The 25,277-nt window shown below is 36.9% G+C and overlaps 1 protein-coding gene across 6 annotated transcripts in view; it reads right to left on the minus strand.

The window, feature by feature from the left end:
- Positions 1 to 383: 383 nt before the first annotated feature.
- The window catches only part of LOC100889543 (rho GTPase-activating protein 32), a 59,467-nt gene continuing 34,573 nt past the window's right edge, over positions 384 to 25,277 (minus strand). For 3 of the 6 annotated variants that reach the window (XM_030978175.1, XM_030978174.1, XM_030978177.1), the window contains 11 exons: positions 20,746 to 20,868; positions 17,780 to 17,948; positions 16,901 to 16,957; positions 14,881 to 14,946; positions 11,656 to 11,805; positions 10,684 to 10,925; positions 9,995 to 10,182; positions 9,033 to 9,160; positions 8,668 to 8,875; positions 7,844 to 8,094; positions 384 to 7,509 (listed from right to left, as the gene is read on the minus strand). In XM_030978175.1, coding sequence (XP_030834035.1) covers positions 5,546 to 7,509; positions 7,844 to 8,094; positions 8,668 to 8,875; positions 9,033 to 9,160; positions 9,995 to 10,182; positions 10,684 to 10,925; positions 11,656 to 11,805; positions 14,881 to 14,946; positions 16,901 to 16,957; positions 17,780 to 17,948; positions 20,746 to 20,868 — 3,546 coding nt within the window. In that variant the 3' untranslated portion in view covers positions 384 to 5,545. The remainder of the gene's footprint in view (positions 7,510 to 7,843; positions 8,095 to 8,667; positions 8,876 to 9,032; positions 9,161 to 9,994; positions 10,183 to 10,683; positions 10,926 to 11,655; positions 11,806 to 14,880; positions 14,947 to 16,900; positions 16,958 to 17,779; positions 17,949 to 20,745; positions 20,869 to 25,277) is intronic. The other 3 variants (XM_030978176.1, XM_030978178.1, XM_030978179.1) reach the window with 3 other exon arrangements.

Genomic DNA, 25,277 nt, shown 5'->3' on the forward strand with positions numbered 1-25,277 from the left:
TGGAGATGGACGGAGAGAGACAGTTGTGTGTATGTGTGTGTTCGTTTGTGTGAAAGAGAGAGAGAGTAAAGGAAGCACGGCTATTAGTGAAACCTGTCTATAAAGACCACCCAAGGGAGACAAGAAAAGTGGTCTCTTAATAAGGCAGGTGGTCCTTATGAACAGGTTCCTTTAGTACATGTTTCAATGAGAAACCATTTTCAAGGGAAACAAAAAAATGTGGTCTTTGTAGACAGGTGGTCACTAAAGCAGGTTTGCCTGTACATCTTCACCTCATACTCTGGCACAATGTATATATGTGGGCAGGTCTGCCTGTGTGTTGTGCGCGTGTATGTTTAAATCAGATAATCAGACAGTAAAAAAAACAGAGATGACACATCAGATATTTTTCTTCATTTAGCAGTTGTGTATTATACAGACATCACAGTTATTCTCACGCTCGGCCACATATACAATTCAAATCATTTATTCCCTCATTAGGTAAACATGGATAATTTTTGCATAAATTTGCATATCATTTACACTGTCCATATATTTGCATCTACATACATGTCATAACACCAATCAGCCACATTAACATGACATGAACATTTTACTCATATTTTACACGACGCATTCAGTTCTTCAACAAAATACTCTTTGCTACTTATGTCAATACACAGATATCAGTTTCATAATTTCACCAAAGCAAATCTGATATTAGCATCAAAATATTGCATAATCATGAAAACAGTGAGTTGTATCATAATAAAGTATGCCTAATTTGATTATTTCAAATATTTGAAAATGGTATAAAAATTTACAGGTAGACTAAAAAAAAATGGCACTAATACAACCTAGAATATGGCATATTTTTTAATGCAGCACCTTGCATTAAGATTCTAATTCAATTTTTATCAATGCATTTAGTAATTTGGAATGTGTCCAGCGCTATAATTTGATGTGTGGCATTAATTTCTACAATATATCTACCTTCCTTTTAAACAAAGCACATTTGTAGCTTATGGAACAGAAAATAGCCACTCAATCACCCCTATCTATGAAAGTTTCCCACAACTTACTATTCAAATGCTTGCAATTTTACATTTTTTCGACACTTAAATTACATTTAATTTCTATGAATACATTCAGGTTATTACACTTTAATTTAGCTTACTAACATTTATCTTAAATACTTTCAACATAAATGCTGTTTTTCACTAGCAATTTTTTCCCAGTCAATAGAGCAAGAGTTCATAAATTTCTCATCTGTATATCAAAATTTCAGTCACATTATAATATAATAGCACATTCATGATAACCTGACCTTGAATAAAAGTTGTAACGTGACATATAGTAATTACTATTTTGTTGTTAAAGCGATACCGAACTGATGAACCCTCTGCCCTAGCATACTGTTCAGAGCCATCTATACACAGAGTTTGGCCAACCCGGTTCTAGTAGGACACCATGTTGTGACCCAGTGAAACCAAGTTGGCCAAACTCTGTGAAACAGATGGCCCTGGTACTGTTTACTGCACAGCGCCATCGCATGGTCGGCTTGCCAACAGTGCGAAACACGATACCTAATTTGCCGCTTCACAGACAGAGGACTCTATGCGTGAACAAACAGCGCAGCTAGGGAAGCAGCGAATTACGGGACCACACTGCTACAGCTGACCTGAGAGGGGATTTTGCCGTAGTGCTTCTAGTACAGTATGGCTTTGATCCATTAGGATATTAATCATGCTCAATATAAAGAGATGGTGGGTTCCCTTCAGTAAGTGGAATTTTGTCTTCATAACTACAAACACAATGTTTCATTGTTCAAACAGTTTCTTTACCACCTACATGTTAGGAAGAGGTTTCTCGAGTCTTGAGAAAGAATTGATACATTCTCCCTGTACAGCAAATATTTTTTAAGGTGATTGGTACACTTTTAAAGAAGACGGTTTCTACATCTTTATGTAAGCTTCACATTCTTTAGGACTATTGCAATTTCTAAGCAATATGCAGGCAATATTTCAGTCGCTTCAGTGCAAGAACGGTTATAGCCTATTCTATTCAAACCCACATTAAAACTTGAAGCTATGAATAGAGAAAAGAGAAAAAGAAAAAAAAACATCCCGAGAACCTGGCAAAGGGATTTCAAGGTTTGAATTTGCCCTCCGTTCCTTAATGTCGAAATTAATACCGGCACTCCATTGCCACCGTCATTACAAACAGAGACAAAGTGACTAAAACAATGAAAGAATTGACGTTCATCCACTACATGAAACAAATAATAAGGCGCATCTTGGTGTCGAGAATATGAGATGAGAAACGGGTTCTGAGTGAGAGATAAATAGAGTAAAAGTATACCGGTACGAGAAAATGTAAATTTATATTTTTGTTTTCAGCCCGAGCTGAATACCAAATCAAAATCAACAACACTATTTAGCAGGCCTACAGGAAAAAATAATTCGAATTTTCAACAAATATTTCTATTTAATTCAAATTATTTGATTATTGGAGTAGTAATTTCAAAGAAATTCCATGAAAACTATATCAGAAACGGTTAAACAACTTGGTAGTTATATTTGGATGGTAATCCCCAAGTTAAGCTGAATTTTATATCTTTAACATTGAGAATGATTTTTTTTCTGAAACTTAAATACTATCACCAAAATTTATTGGGCCTATTCTAATGCACAATGTAATTTTCAAAAAATGGAGAAAAAAAGAAAAAGAAAAAAAGTGCCATCTAAACCACAGAAAACTGAGTTACAAATACATTAACTGGACTAATATAGGCATATTCATATAAAATATATCCTCCAATACATTAAATATGTAACTTCTTTATCACAATTTTCTTCATGTAGTGCTGCAAAGCAGTATTGCACGTAAGTGGCTGTCTATAGGATTTCAATAATCTTTGAAACGTTGTTGGGCAAAGCTTTACAAAAAATACAAGAGGAGTCAAAATGTAGATTTGACAGCAATGGGTCATATGACAAGTCAACTATCTGCCACTGGGAAACCTTGCAATGTAAGAATGTAATTGTTGATATTACTTAAAGTAACATTTTTGACATAAATATGACATAAAGTGCTTCATCTATATTTCAATAAGAGTAATTATAACCATTACATGAATAAATACCAGTGCAATTCTTATAAAAAAACATCTTGTTCAAATATCCTTGTAGTATCATAGTAGCATACAGGCATTGTCAAATATAAATAACCACCCACTAAGTTATGAATAAATAGGAGAATTAAAAAATACAAATGACATGAATATTGATGACATGAATATATGAATATTAATATCTAATAGGTGGGATACATTGCATGTGAAAGATGGAAAAAATTAAATTTTCTCTGGCAAGGTATATTGCTGGCCTACACAGATTAAACCTAAATGTAATAATTTGCATGGCTCATGAATATGCATGAGAGTTAAACACTCTGGAAGGGGGCAAGATCAATTTATATGGGAAAGAAGGAGTAAAGCTATAGCTTTTATAATGATGAAGACACGAAAAAGAGATGCACCATTCGCACCAATGAAAAGGAGTTTTGTTTTTCACTTACATGTACTATTAAACAGGATTCATATGCGGAATCTTGTCTTAAAAAAGCCCTTAGAATACCCCAAGCTACAGTAAAATTAGGCCCTAACCATTTTAGTTTTTGATATTTCCTGTTAGTTTTATAAATAATAATTTCTATCTTCAGCATGCCGTGACCCATAGGGATAAAATACTTCAATATCACTTTCAAATCAATTTGTATAGATTTATTCTATTTTATACAGCACTGTCCTACTCAATAATCAGTGCAAGTACATAACATCAATGGGCAAGTGAAATATTGCATTCTGTGTATCTATTTCTTGTTAAAAATGGGGCAAGGAAAAGTTTTTATTCTGGCAGGTACCTTATCAGTTATTTGTTCTCTAACGACACACAACTAATCAGTATAACCGTTATGTGTGATCTCAGGTATGCAAATTGGCAACTCGGTTAACCTCAACGTGTACCAATCTCTAAAAAACATTTTGTTTTTGTTGATAGTAGTTATATGTTGCAATGTTCAGAAATATGAGCTACAAATACAACTTCTGTTTGAGGGATTTTGCAACTTAAAATATAATTTTAATAAAAGTGACTTGTGAGTAGAATACTCCACACACCTGCACGCCCTCGCTTTAAATAGGGCCTGCACAGAACCGCATTTCCGTGCTATAAGTTTGATGTTATTTCTTTATTTTCTACAAACTCTGTATCCGTTAGCCCACAGAAAGCCAGGTAAATTACTTGAGGTTGATTTAATACGTTCTAGCTGTACGCAAATGACTTCATTCAGGCGATTGATACACTTTAAGGTTATTAATGATCCCCTTAAAATACAGCAGCCATCTTTTTTGAGATGCTACTAAAACTTTCTTTTATATTGGAAAAGGGCTAAGTGACAGTAAAGAGATGCTCATTTCAAGCATGTATCATCTAGCTTCAATCTATTTTTCATTTCGTGCGTTTCAATCTATTGCCTCAATCCTCTACATACATTACATGTAATTCAGCGAGAGATACAATACAAAAAAAGGCAAGGTATTCTGGCTTTAAATACTATCATCAACCTACAAAGGCAAAACATATACAAGAGGCAAAGACAGTGCACTTTTAACCTGAATTATTTGTTCAATTATTACAAAATGAAGCATGGCACAGTATCGTATGCAGGGCAATAATTACTTAGTCAATTTCTATTTACACATTCGTGGGCGAATAGCTAATTTTCGACCCCCAAATCCATCTATTTAACACTGAGATGTAACAACAACATACACATACAGACTTCATAATACATACACAGTAGGAAAACATTAACATTTTGCACCACAAAAAAGAGCAAGATTCTTGATTAAGCACAATTAGTAATGCTGTTTAAATAGACCAATATTCTTCTTGATTATGTAACATTAACTTACATGGGGAGAGAATAAAGGGCCTGGTTTCACAAAACTTGTTATCAATAACAAGTTGCAATGATTGTTATAAGCTACTAAAATCATTGCATTTGATTGGCTGAGAGCAAATTTGTAACAAAATTCTGGCACCTGTTACTGAGAACAAGTTTGGTGAAACAGGGCGCAGCTTGGGCCAGCACAAGGTGGGGAAATCCCCTACTACAAGACATCATCCAGGCAAAGATTTAACAATATGATCTAAGTTTGGCATCTTAGAGTCTGAAATAAAAGTATTTTTGAAGACAATACTATTTGGTTCTCTTTTAAGAACAGCCTACTGCGTGAGCCATTATTTTGTTTATAAATAATTTGGCTATCCACAGGGTTTACAGGATTTACATGTTTGCACACACATTCTGCCCCCATGTTTGCATGTTTTTCGATTTTGGGACCATACCAGTTACAATTTGTGAAATAAACTCTCGCAAAGTATCGGCTTATACAGTATTTAGGTGGGACTGAATTAATTTTGAATGTTGGTTCTCTTTAGAGATACAGAAATCAAGCACCATGATTTGCCGTGAAGATGTTTAACATATTCATGAAGCATCAAAGCTCTAATTCATCACTGATTATGATGGGGTAGCGATCTATGAGAGGCGATCCACTGGATGCGTCCTGCGAAGACGTCTGAAAAGCAAAGCAGCCTGGATCATCTATCTCCTGCATTCCATCTACATCCTGGTTATCTAATCTCACATCATCTTCATGAAGCATCATCGCTGATCTTCCAGCTTCCGCTTCGTTCACGGTGTTACCGATCTCTCCACTCCCCAGACCCTCCCCTATTCTCGTCATAGCATCGGGAATGGAAGACTGGAAATCTAAAGAGAAACTTTTCGATATGCCTCTCTGTTGACTGTTCGGTCTCGTCGGCAGGGTCACATGATACACGGCATCGACAGACGATACGGGCCGTTGACCCTCATCAATTTTTAAAGTTCTAAGGTCACTGGCTGATTCGGGCGGGGTGTTGCCGTTTTGCTGGTCAGCGAATGAAGCTTGGAATTCCGGGGAGTTGATGGAGAATCTTTCTGGTGAGGTGTAGAGTTTCTTCTGTGCTGAAGGTGGTCTAGGGCGTCGTAATCTCACAACCACGACTTCCTCATCGTTTTCCTGCCCGGGGGTGTGGTGGTCGAGGACTGCACCTGCTGACAACCGTTTCCGCGTCTCGCCGTTTTCCGTTAGGACGGTCGAGTAACGGTTATTGAAGCGTTCGGCTCTCATTTCATCACCCATGCTGTACCTGTGCTGTAACCGTCTCTGCCGGGTGTTATTACAGTTACTGTTAAGGGCAGTGACTGGCGTGATCCCATGACGCGGACTCGATATACGCTGTCCAGGGTACATACCATCGTATTTACACATATCATCGTTACGATCAAAATCCGGAGTCAGTGGTCGGTTGTTGTACTTAGCCAGGATGTGGTCATACTCTGAGAGGACATTGTCGAGGCTCAACCGAGTCGTGAAAGCCGCAAAATCATCATCGTAGCTTTCGGACCCTCTGCCGAGGTGCGACGAGACATGGATAGATTTCGGTCGGGGCGCCGTCGTACCTAACAGCGCTTCGTCAAGCCCGCTGAAGAGGTCAAGGTTCATGGATCGGCGCTGCGCAGGGGTACGCATGAATACAGCACCATCACTCCCACTCGTCTGTAAGTTGACGTCGTACTTTCGTACCTCTTCCCCCGTGTCCATATCATCCAACGTATCGTGCGGTGAGGTCTGTGTACGTACCGTCACCATGATCGGACGATCCATTACATCATCAACCCCAGTGTCGGGACTCCGGCCTAAACTCGAGTAATCATCCGCCTCTGTACTCGACTCCCGTTTTAACTTAGCTTTCGTCTTGATAGACATCGCTCTTGAAATCTTATCCAGGACAGAACCAGTGTGATCTGGTGAGGTGGAAGAGCATCCACTCTCTGTCATCTCCACGTCGCGATACTCTGGCGTAAACGCCGCTGCCACCGGCATAGCGATGGATGTCTTCAGCGGGTGACGCTGCGGAACGGCAACAGGTTCTGCGATGGTGCACTGATACCTCTCAGGCGAGGACGCTTCAGTTGGAGAGGGCGGGGGAGTCTCCTCATGATAATGATGCACGTTTACATCGCAAGCCATGTGGATATCATCATTTCCGACTTGCCAGTTGTTCTCGGCACTCATCTTCCTGCCGATCTGCATTGAAGGTTGGTGTCCGTAGGGCGACCTCAGTGATGCCTGATCGGATTCCATGCTGCTCAAGCTCTGGTCAATCCACAAGGGGCTGTTCGTGCCGCTTCCGCGCCGGCGTCCCAGCTGACACGTCGCACCACTCTCCTCCTCGATAAAGATCTCGTCACCAGAGTAGGGGTTCTCGCCTCTCCTCTCTGCAAGCATCTCCCTGGTTGCCGCGGCAACGATGTCCGCATCTACCTCAAAGAAAGAGTCCGAGGATGATCTCCTCAGGTTGTTCTCCATGCAGGCAACTGAACTGCGGCGCATGTGACCCTTAAATCGGGGATCTGTATTCACAGAAAAACAAAGACAGTGCAATTGTAAAAGATAGATTGTAAAATGGAATTGCACAAGCTTGGCATTAAAGGAAAAAGAAACAGAAGGTATACTATACTAAAATTTCCATTTCTACTTTTTTTTTCTGTCTTGTCCTTTTTGTTATCTGTAACATTCTCTAAACCAAAAGTTTAAATTAATTGTTGTTGTTGAAAATGTTTCTGTAGTATTCAAGTACATTTTTCATAAAAAATCTTAAGTAACAAAAACTGAATTACTAATGGTGTAGAAAGATATTGTGTCGTGAAAATATATACTTTTTTAGCTAATAAAAAAAAAGCTTACCAAGAATATTGCCGTACTTCTCCTGGCCTTGCAGCTCTGATGCTGACTCTGCGGACGAGAGAGATTCCGCACTTTTGACGGATCGGAGGCTCGTTCGGTGTGCCCTGGAACCAAAGTGCTTGGAGGGAGGTACCCGTAACGAAGCTGGGTCATGTGACATCTTGTGTTTGACCTCCTTACCGGTCGATTTTGAGAAGAATGCCTTCCATCCGGGGGACTTCTTGGCTTTTGAAGCAGAGAATCGCTTGCGACTAAGGCAGGAGAAAGAGAATAGCAATAATAACAATTATAGGCATTTCTATAGCGCCGTCTATCTAGAAATTCTATTCCGAGGCGCATTTATTATTACCCCAGCTTTAGCCTAGCTGCCATTACAGCGCTCCAGCATGTCAAGGAATTAATTCCTGCCAGGTACAAATTTACCTCGCCTGTGTCGAGAAGTCAAAGGATACTCTTTGGAAAGATGTATACACTTTATATTGTCTGTTCAAGCCAGAAAGGCAACAAAATAACGCCCCCTTGATCCATTACAAACATCATTTAGATAACTGCTCATACCCATAGCAGTATGCAATCCTGGTCAAATAAATTGCCAATTCAAGGATTGTATTCCGTTAAAAAAATTACTGGCATCCAGTGCAAAACTATAGTTCTGCAAAATGGAGATAGATTGAGCAAAACTTGTTCCCTTTTACTTTTCCATCTGATGTATTTTTAGGACTTTGAGTGCAAAGTTATTGTGGTTATCCACAAAATATGCGCTAAATTTTCTTGAAAGGGATTATGATCAATCGACTGGTAGACGATGAGGGAATTCCCCTTACCTCTCCGGTGGGAGATCTATGACAGTATGATACTGCTTGGGTAGAGCGGCTGGCCCTCCTCCGACCTCTATGAACTTTGGTTTGTCATCCTTGTCTGCGCTGTCGTTTCCCTGGGATGATGATCTCGCCCTGGCCTCTTCCAAGGAGAGCAGCTTGGTAGGGGTGGACAGCACCAGGGATTTGGGGCGTGCCATCTCATGGCTGACACCTGGTAGGAAAAGGCAAATAATCGTAATGATATTGGGTAGTATTCTCGAAAGCAGACTAACTTTAGTCCATGGTTTAACTTTAATCAACTGACTAAGTATGGAATGCCAAGTGTCCATATGAATATGTTTTTTAATAATTTAATCTGTTGTTCTTACCTGGGACATCTGGGAAGAGCTTATCATTGAAGATAAGATCACAATGCTTGACAAGGTATTCTACGACGGTCGCCTGGACTTTGATTTCCATGAAAGCTGCACACGAACCAGTCTCAATGTCCTTTGACCTGGGAAAGAAAGAAAAATAGAGAAATTCTTCTACATGAATTTACATATCGAGTACAGTCAAGCCTGATGGGGTGGGGCAGCGAGTGGCAGTGGGGGGGGGGGGGGGCTGAGGCAGAGGGTGGGAGCTTGGGTTAAGAAAAAATATATTACCAGAGTCTTGTTTAAAACCCTTACGATGGCAAGGTTCTTAGTATCACTACTAAACCAATCCATCATCATCATCTTCATCATGAGTAATCTACCATTCTAATCCTATTCACCATTTTCTTCTCCATCCCAATCAAAATCATAATCCTCCTCTTCCTCATCTCTGCTTCATCATCATCATCATCATCAACAACCATTATCTTAACCACCATTATCTGAGCAAGTTTGGTGCCCATATGATGGCAAGGTTCTTGATGTTCATACCGGCCTCACTCTTGAACCAACATCATCATCATCATCATCTTTATCTTCATCATAAGAGTAATCTCTAAATCTAATCCTATTCACCATTCTCCTCTCCCTCCCCCCCCTCTCTCTCTCTCTCTCTCTCTCTCTCTCTCTCTCTCTCTCTCTCTCTCCTCTCCTCCTCCTCCTCCTCCTCCTCCTCCTCCTCCTCCTCCTCCTCCTCCTCCTCCTCCTCCTCCTCCTTTTCCTCCTCCTCCTCCTCCTCATCGCTTCATTTTCATTATCATCATGATGACAAGTCATCATCACCAATCTCAACCATTATATAATATATATATATATCTGTAAAGCGCTTAGACACATCGTTGTATCGATGTATTGGGAGCTATATAACAGCAAGATATTATTATTATTATTATTATTATCTTAACCACCATTACCTGAGTAAGTTTGGTGCCCACACGATGGCAAGGTTCTTGATGTTCATACTGGTCTCACTCTTGAACGATGACATGTATGAGAGATGGCGGATGAGGAACTGCAAGGTGCGGTAGTGTGGCGGTGGTAGCTGCTGGACCGTGTCGTGCATCTTCATCAAACGATTCTCCTCACCTGACATAGCAGCCTCCTGTAAATAGAAAATAAAGTGAGAATGTAGGACTTCACATAATAAAAATTAAAAAAAACTGTGTTTATAAAGCGCTTACCACCGAAGTCTCTAAGCACTATAACAAACAAAATACAACGATAAACAATTACATATTGAACAAAAGAAAAAATTAGAAATAAACCTACAAATTACAATACAAATGAAATATACGATGTGAACAGAGTAAGTTAATCATAAAAAGCAATTTTGGATAAACGTGTCTTAAGATAAGTTTTGAATTGATTGACAGTTATACAGGTACAAATAATTTTACACTCTGCTCCTTTTTCTTCTATCATAGAGCTAAACCTGCTTTACGCGTATTATGATGCCTTATACCATGGAGGCATAATAACACATACTTAAGGCTCAAACTTAAACATGACTCAGTGTGTATTTTCTCTTGAGTTTATCAATAACATAAATATAACTGCCCATCTCCCCCCCCCCCCCCCCCTCATAGGGATTTCCCCTAATTACCTCAAATTTCTTATAGAGCTGGTAGGTGAGCAGAGGATTGGGCAACTCCCTGAAGTACAGCTTACAAACAGACGACATACAGTGGATATCCTTCTTATACTCGTCGAGGTTGGGTGTGGTCTCACTGTCAAACTGGTCCCTAAGGTACTGGACGTTGGAGGCCACGCCCGACAACCGGTAGATGCCGTCAACGATACCATACTGCTCGATGAAGTGACAGCAGTCTTGGACCACAGAGGGAACTGTGATTGGGGAGATGGATGAGGGATAATATATCATTTCAGAGTAACATACATGTGCAGGTACACATAGAGTAGGTGTAGGACATACAATGAAACAAATTATTCTAGCTAGCTAGACAAGCATTGACAAAAACCACATTTTCAACATTCTAATATTGTTTCATTTTCCTTGCAGCTCTGTAAGTCTGCATCCAATTACACTGTCTAGTAAGTTAGTAATATCTTTGTGTTCTTCTACTTCTTCTTCCCTCAATCTTCCCTAAAAATTATACATGAACCTGTATTTCCTCCACCCCAAGAAAGACAAAACACACAGACACACACACACACACACACACACGAGAAAGATGGAGACGTTCGGGTGGGGAAGGTTAGATAAAGAGATAAACAGAGAAGAGATTTTTCAATTAGTTCCTGTGTGACAATCAGGCAAAGTTGTTCTCCCATATATCACATTAAAAAACTCTCACTTTTTGAAAGATAGACAAACACACACACCCACATAACTTGTCATAAACACAACAAAAGCTTCTAAATCTTGTGAGGCAGCTATTAACTTACCGTCAGTGCCTGTGTTTAGAAGATAAATAATCTCCTTTTACAAGAATGATAGAGATAGAGAGAGAGAGTTAGAGAGAGAGAGAGAGAAAAAAAAAAGGGGGTGATGGGAGGGGGAGAGTGATACACATGTATATAAACTTGAGAAGCTTACAGGCAGCTATAAACTTACCATCAGTGCCTGTGTTGAGAAGATGCTCCCCTAGATCGCATCCAAACACCCTCTCCTTCAGGATGCCGCTTTGCTTTAATCTCCTCCTCGTCGGTCTCTCAAGGATGAATGAACGAAGGAATGTAATGAGCTTGCCATGCTTCCTCAACACTGGATAGAGAGAAGGAAGGAATGAACGAATGAATGACGAGCTTACCCATTTCATAGAGTGGTGAAGTGTGACATCATCAAAAATCTATTTTTAGAATTTCTCAATTTTGTCTTCATTTTCCGAAAGAGCATCGGCCATTACTCAACATATTAATTTGGTTTTCGACATTTAGACACAATTTTTTATGCTCTTTCGTAAAATGAAAAAAAAATTGAGAAATTCTAAAAATAGACTTTTTATGACGTTACAGCTTCGGTACTGTATTAACAAAGCATGCTGGGGCCAGTTTCTCGAAACCAATGCATCAGGCACACCTTTGCATATTTGGCTTGCGTATTGCTGCGTATTTATGGCAAGCCGTTTTAACATTTATTCCTTTTGTATTCTTGATATCAAGAATTACCATTGCTTTACAACAGAACATCATTTCTTGATATCACGAAATAGGAATAAATGTTAAAACGGCAAGCCAAATACACAAAGGTGCGACTGAGGCATAAGTTCTTGGACATCCCATAGTGTGTTAATTCTATAACACACGTTTCAAAGGGATGTCTAAGAAGGTAGACTTACAGTGTATGACTGTTTGGAGAAAGTGGCCCCCACGATATGACAACCTGCTTTAGTGACCATCTGTCTATAAACACAACCTGTCTATAAAGACCGCCTGTTATGTTTCCCTTTGAAATTATTATCCTATATCCTATATTAAATAAGTCTAAATATTAGATGTCACTTATACACCCAAATCCTAATGCATGTATTAGATGTATATGAATGTTACTTTCAGAGTTAATGAAAATGACAGAAAAATTAAACAAATGATGATATGCACTACACAATACAATATATAGTAAAGAAATCCCAGACATGACTAGAATGAGGAAAGCATGCTTTAATCTGCGAGCAAACCAAGATACAGAGTCTAAAAAAAGTATTCCACTTATTGTTGAGTATCTAAATATATCAAGTTGATCCAGAAAATTCTGACATTGTATACAAGTAATTCACTGACAAGTCCATATCTGATGAACAGTAAGAAGGAACAAACAAAAGATCTTTACAAAAAACATAATTTTTTGCACAGAAGTAGAAGTAGTAATTGTAGTAGTATATAACGAAAAAGCATATATAACGAAAAAGCATGCAACATAGTATCTGGAAAAGAATAATTAGAGAAAATTGACAGCAATTGAGTATTATAAATGATAGATTACAACAAAAAGATTGCTGTTCAAAATATATGAGAAAAGGAAAAAGGAAATAAGACTTCAAACACCAATTTTTTTATTGCAGTATCTAATACCAATGCATATTTTACACTTGAATACAAAACTTTTAAACAATGTCACACAAATATACACAAATATTTCCATGAAAAACTGCTGGAAAATTTCACAAATCACAGGTCACACTTGCAAGCTGCAGCCTAAAAAGAATGCAATATCACAGAGAAATTCCAATAAAAATATATGCAAAACACAATTATCAATGCTTCCTGAAATTAATAACATAAACAACACTTTCACATTGTATCTTGAACTAATTATTCTTGACAGCAATTTGTGATACTCTTTGTTTAAATCTTGTGTTTTTTGGCTTTCATCAGGGGGCAACTAGAAGGAGGAGAGGAGCAGGGGTAAGAAACAAAATGTGGGTTGGGTTAAACTTTAGATATTTGACGCAAATTAAAGCAGCAGCAATTTTTTAGTTTTTTTGTTTGTTATAGAATTAGCCTTGCATAGACTATTTTTTAGTTTTTTGTTTATTATAGAATTAGCCCTGCATAGACTTCAAGTCTTTGGTAGCCCAGCAAATGATGTTGAATGTAACCACACTGCAATTTCGCCTTTTTAGAATTTGGTGTTATGACTGTGTGAGAATTGTATGTAGTTAGATAATCAATGCTAATTAATTATTATGCAAATCATTATGCAAATATGGTTATATGCACATCAAACACATGCAGGAGTAAGCAACATAAATGCATTACTTCATGCCTCGTTTCCAATATTTTCATGCAACCAACTTTACAGCTCTAATTTTGTAAGTTTCTTGTATGTTGGAAGTTACTTAATTTGATTGTAACTTCTCTATTTAATTTTACTTTAAAAAAATAAGAGTAAAATTAAAACATTGATAAAGAGAAGGATGACGGATGCAAAAATGTAATCGTATGTTCCATTTTTGCATCACAAAAAATAATTGAATCTTGAAAGAATGTAGGAGACTGAAGAACTAAATTTACCAGCAAAAGATTTGTCGAATATTGCAGCAGACATAGATGAAGCAGAGTAAAATACCCCCCTCAAAACAAGTTTGGAAACTCAAGTTCGATCGATTCTATCTCTTTCGTTAAGGCATAATTATCACTATATTTAGTATCATTAGAAAGTGTGTTTATTTTTCTTTAAAATGATACCCCTTTTGTTATGACCTTTGAGTCATAGAATTTGCATTACCTCAAAACAAAGGGGCAAAGTGAAAAGTGAAAAGTTGCAAATGCACTGTTCTTGTTTGGCTGTGCATTCTTCTTTCTTTGAAGAGTGCAAGGCTGCTGTGTAGTGCACTGCACAACTTTACCAGTGCTTACCAGTGCATTTTGCAACTTTTCACTTTTGACCCTACCCCGTATTCTAATGTAATGCTCATTTCATGGCTGCAATATCATAACAAATACGATATCATTTTAAAGAGGAATAAACAAACATTCTAATGATACTAAATATAGCAATTATTTTACAATGACAAGAGAGAGGTAATGATCAAACTTGAGTGTCCATTTTTTGTAGGGGTTTATATGCAATCATATAATACTTATATCAAATATATCCCCTGCCAAACAACAGAAGCTTAGACAATTTTGGAACATGTTCCTTCAAATGATAGGCCATAATACCTTACACTTGCATATGTACATGTATGTATATAGAGCTTAAAAACTTTCATGCAAACAGAAAAAAAGCATATGGATTATTAAATATTGCAGGCAATGAACAGCAAAGAATAAATGTAGTCACAACAAAAACTCAAGCATTAGATTAAACAAGAGGTGAAAAGCGGGAATTAATTACTAGTGGTTTGTGTGTTGGTGCCCCCTGTTTGTGACCAAGTACCGGACGCTTCCAATGACATCACTTCTATTTATAGAACACGATTAAATTAAATGTCAGGTAGGGAGAGAGAGAGAGAGAGAGAGAATGGAGAGAAACGATGGTTAATGCTAACATCTCTACTGACATCATTTCTATTAACAAAACACAATTTAATTAAACCTTGGCTTGGTGGTGTTTCACAAAGCCTTTTTTCAACTGCAAATGACAAAAATCAGTGACAAATGTGCTGATAACCAATCAGAAGCAATGATTTTAGTAGCTTATAACAAAAACTATCATTTGTCACTGATGACAAGTTTTGTGAAACACCCCCCTAATGTCAGGTAGAGTGAGAGGGGGAGAACATAAATATGGTTATTTCTAAAAGATGAACACAAAGCTGAACATTTAAGAGAACGCCATAACAAAGGTTTTGGTGAAACATAATCTCATAATACTAAGCAAGGGAGAAACAAGTGGTATAATATACAAGAGTTCATTGTTAATAAAAGCAGAAACTGATCTAGAAAATAATCAACTTTGGTACATTTGATGTTAATGAAACTAAAGAGGTGCACATTTATGAGAGATCTATATCTCTGTGAAGCTTGCAGTATACGTACTTCTAAATAATGATTACTTGGAACCAGTGTATTAATAAGATAGTCTGAATGAAAATCTGATTTCTCTGTTGATAAAACACTAATCCAATGTTGGTCCAAAAATATATAGCTTTAAATATCAAATCAATTATTCCCCTCATAATAAAATGATATCTTGGAAAGAACAAAATGTAATGTTTTCTCAGGAGCAATTGAATTTTCATGCAAGTTATGTTGCAATGGCATCAACAAAAAGATCTGAGCGAGTGAGTATTCAATTTCCTAAATGAAAGGTGAAATCTCCTCAAAATAAAAAGTATTAAATAAAATATATACAAAGCATGTTTCTATTTTCAAAATTTGAGCAGATTGTGAATGTGCATAGATGATTTACAGGCAAAATAACGGGCCAAATGTAATGTTTGTCATAATTTAACATGACTGCTTGAAAGTTTATGGTGAAAAAAAGATGAGAAACAACGCTGAGGTTGAGGTACTGAAGGAGGAATTTCAATTAAATGTCAATCACATATACCACGGTGTATTATCCTGGTTTAGGGTTCGCTCAGATATGATGCAGCAAAACCATGGCATATTTATAATGATGACATGAAGTGTATTCGTTTCACATCTCTATCTTATAACAAAGAGATCTGTTAATAAGCGCAAGTCCTTCGTTGCACGCGGTTGCCATTCATTTACACTTTGAAAAAACCATAGCAGGTTTACTGCTGTGGTTTCCATGGATGTAATGAGGTATCAAAACCATCAAAACTTTCAAATATCATACAAACCATCTAAAAAACAAGATATATAAAATCAAATTTCCTAATCTAAAATGTAGAGGGCCTGATATAAAAACAACAACAACAAACACACTTCACTGACACCAATCTAAGAATAATGACTTTCAACACAAATATTAATAAATTAAACTTTACCAAACCACACTCACTTAAAGTTCAATTGAAACATCATAAAAAAGTGTTAGTATAAAATTCTGATCAAAATGAAAATCTTAGTGAACATTAAACATATCACTGACACACAAATGTTGAGGGTTGTTACCTTAGGATCAACCCAGAATTTTCCTTATAGCACATTCCTTTATTGTTACTGATCTAAATCACACACTCAACCACCTATCAAATTGACCAAAGACTCTATATAGAGTGTTTCAACTTGTTAAACCTTCACACAGAAGTAGTAATTGAACTCCAACTCTGAATATAGTATTAAGGTATGGAACTAATACAAACAAAACAAAAACAGAACAAATCTCTAAACAGATAATAAAATGTAAATATCATACCCTGAATATGTTAGGTATGGAACTACTAACATACAAAACAAAATATATCTTGGTTATTGTTACACTTTCAGACGTGAATATTTACCAGGTTTGGGACCCTTTGATACCCTGTCTGCCACTGTCATGTTGCAGAGCTGCCAACCTCCAGAACAGAAAATCAGTAATCACAAGGCTCAAAATCAGTACTTTGGGGAATAAATCAGTAATTTCCTATGCGGCGCTATAAATCTAAATAACGGCACTAAAACACTGCGTGGACGCTGAGGAAAAAAAATGTTTCAAAACTAATACCTAGCCTTTTTGTGTCTGTTATTTTTCTCACCCAAATCTGCTAAATTTTGATTTTCAAGTCATCACAACACATCAGTTTTCCATGAAAATTGGCTTCTATTAAGAGAATACTTGATACTTTTCTGTCTTTTCAGCGAGTGTTGGATGGCCTATACTGCACCAAGTTGAGGCTGCTCAGTTTTTAATTTTTGTTGTTGGTGGTCGTGTAATCCATACTTTTAGACAACATTCCATACTTCCGTAATCATTGTTAAGCCCTAGACATGAATACAGTGAGTTAGGATAAAGAAAAATTTCCACATTTGGGCCCCTTCGGTACTCTTTCTGCTACTACCACAGGTTTTATTTATCCCAAGCCCTAGACATACTGTAGATAGATACAATAGGGACTTTTCGATTTGCGAAATCACTAGTCGTCGTCATGTGAAATTGAAAAGGTAACAAACGACAGTCAGCGTGCCTCGTCAACCCTGCTTAAAAAATGACCGTATATGTAGCAGTCCACTAGTGAACTTGCAAATCAAAAAGTACCTGATAAGAGTTAAGAGAGAGAAATTTCCTCATGTTTTGGACCTTTTAACACTGTCGTTGCCACTACCACACATTAAATGTATTAAAAAAAACACCTAGAAATACTAGAGATACGAGTGAAGTTAGAATAAAGAATATTTACCAGGTTTGGGCCCTTTCGGTACCCTCTCTGCGACTGCCAGGGGTAGTTTCTCACTGATGATCTCAACGCACTGGCGAGGGAAGAAGCCCACGTCAAACTTATTCTTGCCGCGCCACCACGACGTGTCCTCTGGAGGAGGCATGTCGATCACCGAGATCATGTCTCCCACCTAGAAAAGAAACGTGAAACGAAATGTAAAAAATGATTAACTGTGATTTGTTTCAGTATGAAGAGCACTATCAACTGAACTTGTTGCACCTGATGAAGAAACATAAAATGAAACGTAAAATGAAATGTCAAAAAAACGTTGAGAATAACTTTGATTCGTTTCAGCTTTCATTAAATTTCTAGTATGAAGAGAAGATCTCTATTACCTCAAAATTTTGTTGCGGTTGTCAATCAAGGCATTTTTCTAACAGACAATCATTTAAAACAACATTTCATTTGCTTGTAGACTAAAAAAAAAGGACTGAAGCACTTTTTACCGGTAAAAACTAGAATACTGATATTATTGAAATATCACAAAAATAGATGAAAACAATAATTTGTTAAAGCCTCTTTCTTACTTTCTATACCTTCACCTGATTTCACAAGTAAAAAGTAGTTTAAAAATGGTTACGGTAAATACTATTCTTTTTTTTACCTCAACCAAATTCGATATTCCTACCATATTTGCTTGAAAAAATGTCTATAATCCACAGCACTACTAATAAGATGTGCTCCCTTGCAGAGTTAAACTAAACTGTGGTATGTAATACATTTGGGTGTTTTTGTTTTTTAATCTATTCTGTTCAAGTGTATCAAGGTGTTGCCCCTGCCACGAACCAGACGCAATGATTCACATGAAAGAATTACACTTCATTAGTCATGAACTGTTGTATTACTCATACTGCCAGTATAAAGAATACAATATGGGTGCACTTTAATTCGTGCATACAGAGACCAAAGTGCATATACGTCATGAATGATTACAATGCTAATATAATGAAACCACAACTGCAATTTATTCTTCAACCGCAATTGGTAGATCAACAGAAAGGAGATTTATACAGACACAGTAACAGAGACAGAAGGAGTTGAATATAAAAAAAAGGGGGGGGGGAGAGAAAAGGAAACCTTAAACTTAAAGGGAGGGAGGACTAAGGAGGAAGGAGAGAGAAAAAGAAAGAGAGAAAAAGAAAGAGAGAGAAAAAGAAAAAGAGAGAAAAAGAAAAAGAGAGAAAAAGAAAAAGAGACAGAGCAAAATATCAAATGATGTTAATATGCAGTACTTTGTTTTCTTGACAAGTTAAAATTGATGTTATATATATCGGCTGCACTACAATTAATCTAATTATTATCATTATTATTTTAAATAACACTTACATTAGCCCTCTCACATTCAAAATCAAACTTCCAAGAGTAAATATTTGATGAATTTCTATTTAATTCTAGAGCTCAGCAATATTTCTTGTCAAAATTTTGAAGAAAGCGAATACTAACTTTGTCTACTTACAGCATTAAAAATCCCATGCACAAGAGTCCACAAGGAATTATAGTAACAAATGTTCTCTGTATTCTCTTTCTATAATCCAGTGTAGAGATCCAAAGCTTGCGCTCAAAGCGAGCAGAAATTCAGGCAGAAATTCAGTCAAAAATGTAGTCTCTATGGCCACTTGCAATGCGATATTCGAAAGAGAAAGCTAGCTACGTGTACATTCTAGGTTGACGTGACTGGCTGAGGCAAAGGAGCCGATATTCAATGCCGAATCCTTCACGCTCTCCGGAGTGACTAATAATCGTGTAGGAGTGTGGCACATTCAATACATTAATGAAAGCCAAGATACATTGTGTTGCCATGGTAACCTGGGTATGCCGATTCTTCAACACCTGCCCTTGAAACCTCTTCTTTTCTTCAAGTCATTATTATTTAAAAAAAATTATATTTAATTGATACAGTTTCTGTATCATTTTTGTTAAAGGCCCACTGTCCTACTTGTAGCTATTTGCTCCCTCTATATAGAAAACTTCCCAAATCGGTGCCTGTTGGTCCCCCATGATCCTCTTTTTCTTATGTTGAATGAGAGCTGAGTTAATGAGATAGCCACCTGTCACAGTGACCTCGCTGGCTCGCTGTGTGGTCTAATCCCTTCTAGCTGAAGTAGTGAAGCCTCCCTTTAAAAGTTGTTTTAGAGAAGTTTTGAAATTGCCAGAACTTACTGCTTTGGAAGAAAATCTTGGCTTCAATTTTTTAAAGGAAGGTTCAAAGGCTATTTTGGAATGACGAGGGCTACCACACAAATGATTGTATCGTCTAATATCTAAATACTGCACCTAATTATAATTACGGTAGAACCAGTATATATTCTTCTCTCACCTACATGTAGGTGTGTGTGTGGGTAAAATACACACTCATTAGAGTTACGATGTAACTTCGAAAAATGTAAGAACACCACTGCACTTATGAACAACTACTAATATTGGGGGAGGGGGGGGGGGGGGGAGGGGGCGGTGTTCTCAATGCCCCATCGATGCAGAAGTGATCAAACAATTTTTTTTCAAAACTTTTTTTTTAACACACACAACCTTAAACCCACACACATCAATATAAAAAAGGTACAAGATATCAACGATTTTATATAAAGAAAGATAGTGAAAATGTGTGCAGAATTTTGGTAAGCTGTATGATCATTTAAATGGTTGTCGTTGTCATTACAAAATGTCTTTAAACGTGAAGAAAAGTGGGAAAAATGTCCTACATGCCTTATCTATGCAGCAGTGTTCCTTTAATTTCCACACCTTGATCTAACACAATTTAAATTTGCTTGAACACGCACAACCTTAAATCCACACATATCATCATGAGAAAGTTAAAAGGTAACAGCGTTTTAATGCAAGGAAATCTAGTGACATTTAGGTGCAGTATTTTTGTAAGCGATACGATCATTTGTGTGGTCGTCTTAGTCATTCTACCATCCGGTGCTTACCTCTAACGAGATCTCGTCGGGTGCCTGCGCGGCGTACCTCTTGATTACGTGTGCTGCCGCCACGGCTGGAATGTTGATCGCCGACTCTTCGCTGGCTACAACGTGGTTGCCATGGTTATCGAGCTGTTGTCATGGAAAAGGAAGGGGTAGGATGTTGAGGTTAGCACGAGGAAACCAATGTAACTTGATTGATTTATTGGTATAATTGATGAGATTGACATATGGTGTAACTCTGCAAAATTGAACTCCATTTTGAACTTAATATGACCCTTCATTCACTTACAGGTACAAGAAAAATATGAATAGGCATAATAATGAATAATATGAAGATGAAATTAATCAAAATTGGCAAACAATTCCCAACTTAAAGCTCTGCTTTCCGTTTCATCATGGATAGGCACACATCATAGGAAAATTGCAGACACTGTTTTTCTTTTTTTTAATATAACAAATCCAAAGTAAAGTAACTATATTTTGAAATGAGAGAAATATGAGAAAATGATTCATGCATCTCTATCAAATTATATACCGGTAATCATTTCTAATGAGAAAATAACTAATGATAATAATTATAGTAATAACTAGCACTTCTAATGCCCTACATACATGTAGTACAGCTATATCACATGTTTACCAAAAAAATAATACATGATGAAGAATTAAACTTAAACTTAATTATTTTTGTTCTATGATGAGATTTGGAAAATAATACAAAACTAGAAACTATAATCTTTTAGATTTGACTTTGATTTTGAATCAGATAAGACAGGGTAGGGGAAATGAACAATAGCTCCCTCACCACACTGTAAAATATCGCTTTTCTTGCTCTTGCAAGGGGTATACTTTTAAAGAGAAGGTTGAGTTCTGGGAAGAGGTGAAAAATAATTTGTGAGCATTACTCATTCTTATCATGCAAGTGTGGAAGAACATCAGTTAAGACATGTTCCCTGAAAAGCATGGCTCTTCAAATGCCTTCATATTCTAAATATGCATGTAACATCGTAAAAATCGGGGGGGGGGGGGGGGGCGGCTTTTTACGCCACGTGTTCGTGTAGTCCTATATACATCTTTCTGTGCAAGTGTTTGTAACTTTACTAAGACTTGGCCAAATTTCTTATCATTTTGATGATTCCAGAACCTTGCAATACACACAAATTCTTATATGCTAGATGATCAACCTTTTCTGGTCGGTTCCACACCGTTTCTTTCACAATGCAATCGCATGACCAGAACTCAACTTCATCTTTAAGGAGAACTATGAAAATACATGTACAGGCTGATGCACGATATTTGACATTTTACAGGACACAACCTAAACTTCTCCCTAGAACACTGACACGTCTTAAAAACCCAAAACAGGCTTTCATGCGTTGTCTAGCCGAATAAAACTCTATGGACGTCGTCGATGGTGTGTCACAAACTCAGTAGAGCCTAGTACAGAAGCGCACAGGATGTGGCCTTATAAACATGGCTTAGTCACTCAGAGACCCGTCCAAATTTAGTTGCCCCATCACTATCACATTTTCTTCATGTGCCTGTCATATCCCCAATAGTCTATCAAGCAGTTCTTTGCGATAGACCAGTTCAGATATGTATGCATGATATTTAAATACATTTGCGAGCTGGGGGGGGGGGGGGGTGTTTCACAAAGATCCTAAGTCGAACTTAACTCTAAGTGTGTCTTACAAATTATGGAAAGCCATTAGCATCCTTGAAAATATTTTGTAAAAGTTATTTTAAAAGGCGTAAAATGTTGATTCAAATTATTCATATTGTCTATTATCAAGGAGATTTCATGTTCTTGACGTGGAATTTATGAAATGTCTAAAATAATTGATTTTTCACTTTTGAATATATTTTATTTTAAGGCTACAAATGGCTCTCCATAAGAGTTAAGTCCAACTTAGAGATAAGTTCAACTTAGGATCTTTGTGAAATACCCCCCCCCCCCAGTTCAGATATGTATGCATGATATTTAAATACATTTGTGAACTGGTCTATTTATAGGGGTTTTCTAAGTTAGCAAGGTACAGTGAGCACAAAAAAAGATCCCTAATAATCCACTTCTAAAAACTAATTCATGTGTCATGTATTAACATCTGCTATAACCGTTTTTCTATTCCAGATATATTTGTGCAGTGTCAAATCATTATCATGCAGAACATCGAAAATTGAATATAACCATAAATGTACAGTATTTATGCATACTACTAATGACGGCAATATTATAATTGGGTATAGGATACCAAATGGAAACATTTTACAATTATTCCATGAAAGCATTAAAAAGTGTGCTTTGCATCTATTTTTGATCCATTCAATAACAAATGACTCTGCAATGTAAAAGTGGCCTGCAAAATACTTTAGCATGTAAAACACTGATACACATTACATCAACGCTTTGTTGTAAGGACTACGTTTTGAAGCACATAGCGTACTGTATAGAAACTAAACCACACATAAATATTTTGATAACTTGATGTGTTCTGATGCACAAAAAGGATCTATTTGAATGGATGCATGGTGCAAAACATGGCTTCATACAAATATACATTTACACCAAGTTTAAGTTCTTTTTCATACTGGTGAAGCAATGTTTTACATGTATACACAGGGAACGAAATCAAAATTAAATGGCTAAAATGAAAACAATAATGTCAGTGAACTGTATTGTTACTGCAAAGAATGATTACAAGTTATGTACTGATATATCAAAATGACATAATCTAAAATCATATTTTGTTACAACTTTAAATGAAAAAGCACACTACATGTATATAAAACAGAAGTAAATTAAAAATGCTGTTTCTAGCCCAAAACACAGCTCGTTAATTTATATTTACTAGGGTCTAAGCACTAGTATTACCACCAAACAATGCGTCAAAGTCAAACTATATAAATCACCATTTTTGGTAGCATATATATATATATATATAAATATATGCTACCAAAAATGGTGATATATATATATATATGATTATAAATGTACATGTGATGTGGACTTTGCATCGAACAAGGTGTGTGTACAACTGGAAAAACAAACTGAAAATTAAATCACATATGACATACAAGCTTCACTGCATGTTTTTTTTTAAAAATTTATATAATAACTTTGCTGGAAGAGAAAAGAGATCATGAAGAGAAGGCATGAATATTGTGTGTATTTCTTAAAATGGTAGGAGGCAAGGATTGAAAGGGGGAAACACTAGTATCATGATCCAAACTGAAAATAGAAAAGAAAAAATACTAGTGAGAGCAGTCTAGTAGTTGCTTTGGTCCAACTCCTACAAAATGAAGTTTCCTTATCCAATCCATATTTCTTTGTATTGAATACAATCAATAATTTTCATAAAAATTCCATGATAAAATAACCACTTACATTCATATGTTTCTTACACATTGAATGGTCCTCGGTTTTCCTTTTAGTGTAAATATATTCTCGTGTGTGTGTCTAAACTACAGACATCAATAACATTATCCCTAGAAGCACACAGAAATTTAAATGTACATGTAAGTGATGTACATGTAACTCAGATCTGTCCTGAAACATTATATTTCAGCATTAATATTACCCCCTCCCTTTCAATAGGGAAGGGGAGAAGGGGATCTCCACTCCTTTACCCCCTTCCCCTCCATAGCTCGTCCGACTGCTCTCACTATTTTAAAAAGAAGGGGGAAAGAAAGAAGGGGGAAAGAAAGAAGAGTGCAATTATGCAGAGGAGGAAAAAGGGTATGGGGGGGGGGGGTATACACTACACATTACGATATAAAGAATGAAAGCAAGCAGTGCATGAATGCATATGGATAACATGCAGTGCTTGAAAAGGGATTACAAAAAGCACATGCAGGGAAGATCATAACTCTGGCAAGCTTGAATTCTTAGGGCTATAACCTCCTTCAAAGTTATCAGAAGGTTTATAAGACTGACAACCCCACAAGACTGAAAACTTGTAAGACCCACATTTTGGTCTGGAAATTTTGGTCTTGACATATCAGTCTCACAGACCGTCTTGAAAACCTTTTTAAGGGCTCAACAAAATAGCCTCTTGAGCTGTCAGACTACTCAAATATTCCTGAAAGTGATTAATGACAGATAGCCTCACATTTTATCTGCCACTGGGATGTTTTAACTCTACATGCGTTTATGAGTTAACACTACTTATGAGTTAACACACTGGCGCTCCACGGATAATATCTAAAGCTATCTAAAGTAAAAAAAAAAAAAAAAAAAAGATTTTGGGTACTACAAGGATGAAGGGTCCCATTTTCAGCGTATGCACACACTATGTGCACCATCTCCATGTGATTTGGAATGGCCCAAATCACACAGATGGACAACTTAACATATAACAGACATCGGAAAGGCATACAGAGACTTGAATTCCCTTTCACTTTTTAGCATGATATGTAATGATTGTAACGCATAACAAATTTTCAATGAAAATAGAGTCTCAATAAAGCAACGTGAGCTTCATTGCGCCGAACAGGAGCAAATTAAATATTGGCTTTTACAATGTACACTGTATTGCTAT

Source organism: Strongylocentrotus purpuratus, unplaced genomic scaffold (genome assembly GCF_000002235.5).
Source record: "Strongylocentrotus purpuratus isolate Spur 01 unplaced genomic scaffold, Spur_5.0 spur5_scaffold_1, whole genome shotgun sequence".
Taxonomy (NCBI): domain Eukaryota; kingdom Metazoa; phylum Echinodermata; class Echinoidea; order Camarodonta; family Strongylocentrotidae; genus Strongylocentrotus; species Strongylocentrotus purpuratus.